The 278-nt window shown below is 35.6% G+C and overlaps 1 protein-coding gene across 1 annotated transcript in view; it reads left to right on the top strand.

Moving 5' to 3' along the window:
* LOC119581783 (exportin-4-like) overlaps positions 1-278 on the top strand; it is a 27,938-nt gene that overhangs the window by 9,943 nt on the left and 17,717 nt on the right. Inside the window, exon 2 of the mRNA XM_037929912.1 lies at positions 147-252. Coding sequence (XP_037785840.1) covers positions 147-252 — 106 coding nt within the window. The remainder of the gene's footprint in view (positions 1-146; positions 253-278) is intronic.

The following is a 278-nucleotide window of genomic DNA, read 5'->3' as shown; positions in this document are numbered from 1 at the left end:
ATATATTTTACCTCCATGGACATTGCAATAGACTTGTTATTACCCACTTATAAGATGTGATTGTTGACTTGATTGATGATAAAATGTACTGCCAGTGTGGAAAAAAGTAAGAAAGGATCATTATTAATATGTCATTTTATTTTCAGGCACCACCAGATGTGGTAACATCAGAGCAACGACATGAAGCAGAGCAAGTGTTCCTGCAACTCCGTAATACAAAAAACCCATTCAATCTTTGCAGACAACTCTTAGGTAAGGGGAACTGAGATTTGTAATTT

The sequence above is a fragment of the Penaeus monodon genome, chromosome 15 (genome assembly GCF_015228065.2).
Source record: "Penaeus monodon isolate SGIC_2016 chromosome 15, NSTDA_Pmon_1, whole genome shotgun sequence".
NCBI lineage: Eukaryota > Metazoa > Arthropoda > Malacostraca > Decapoda > Penaeidae > Penaeus > Penaeus monodon.
Note: the sequence above shows the minus strand (reverse complement) of the source record. Positions and strands in the feature narration are given on the sequence as shown.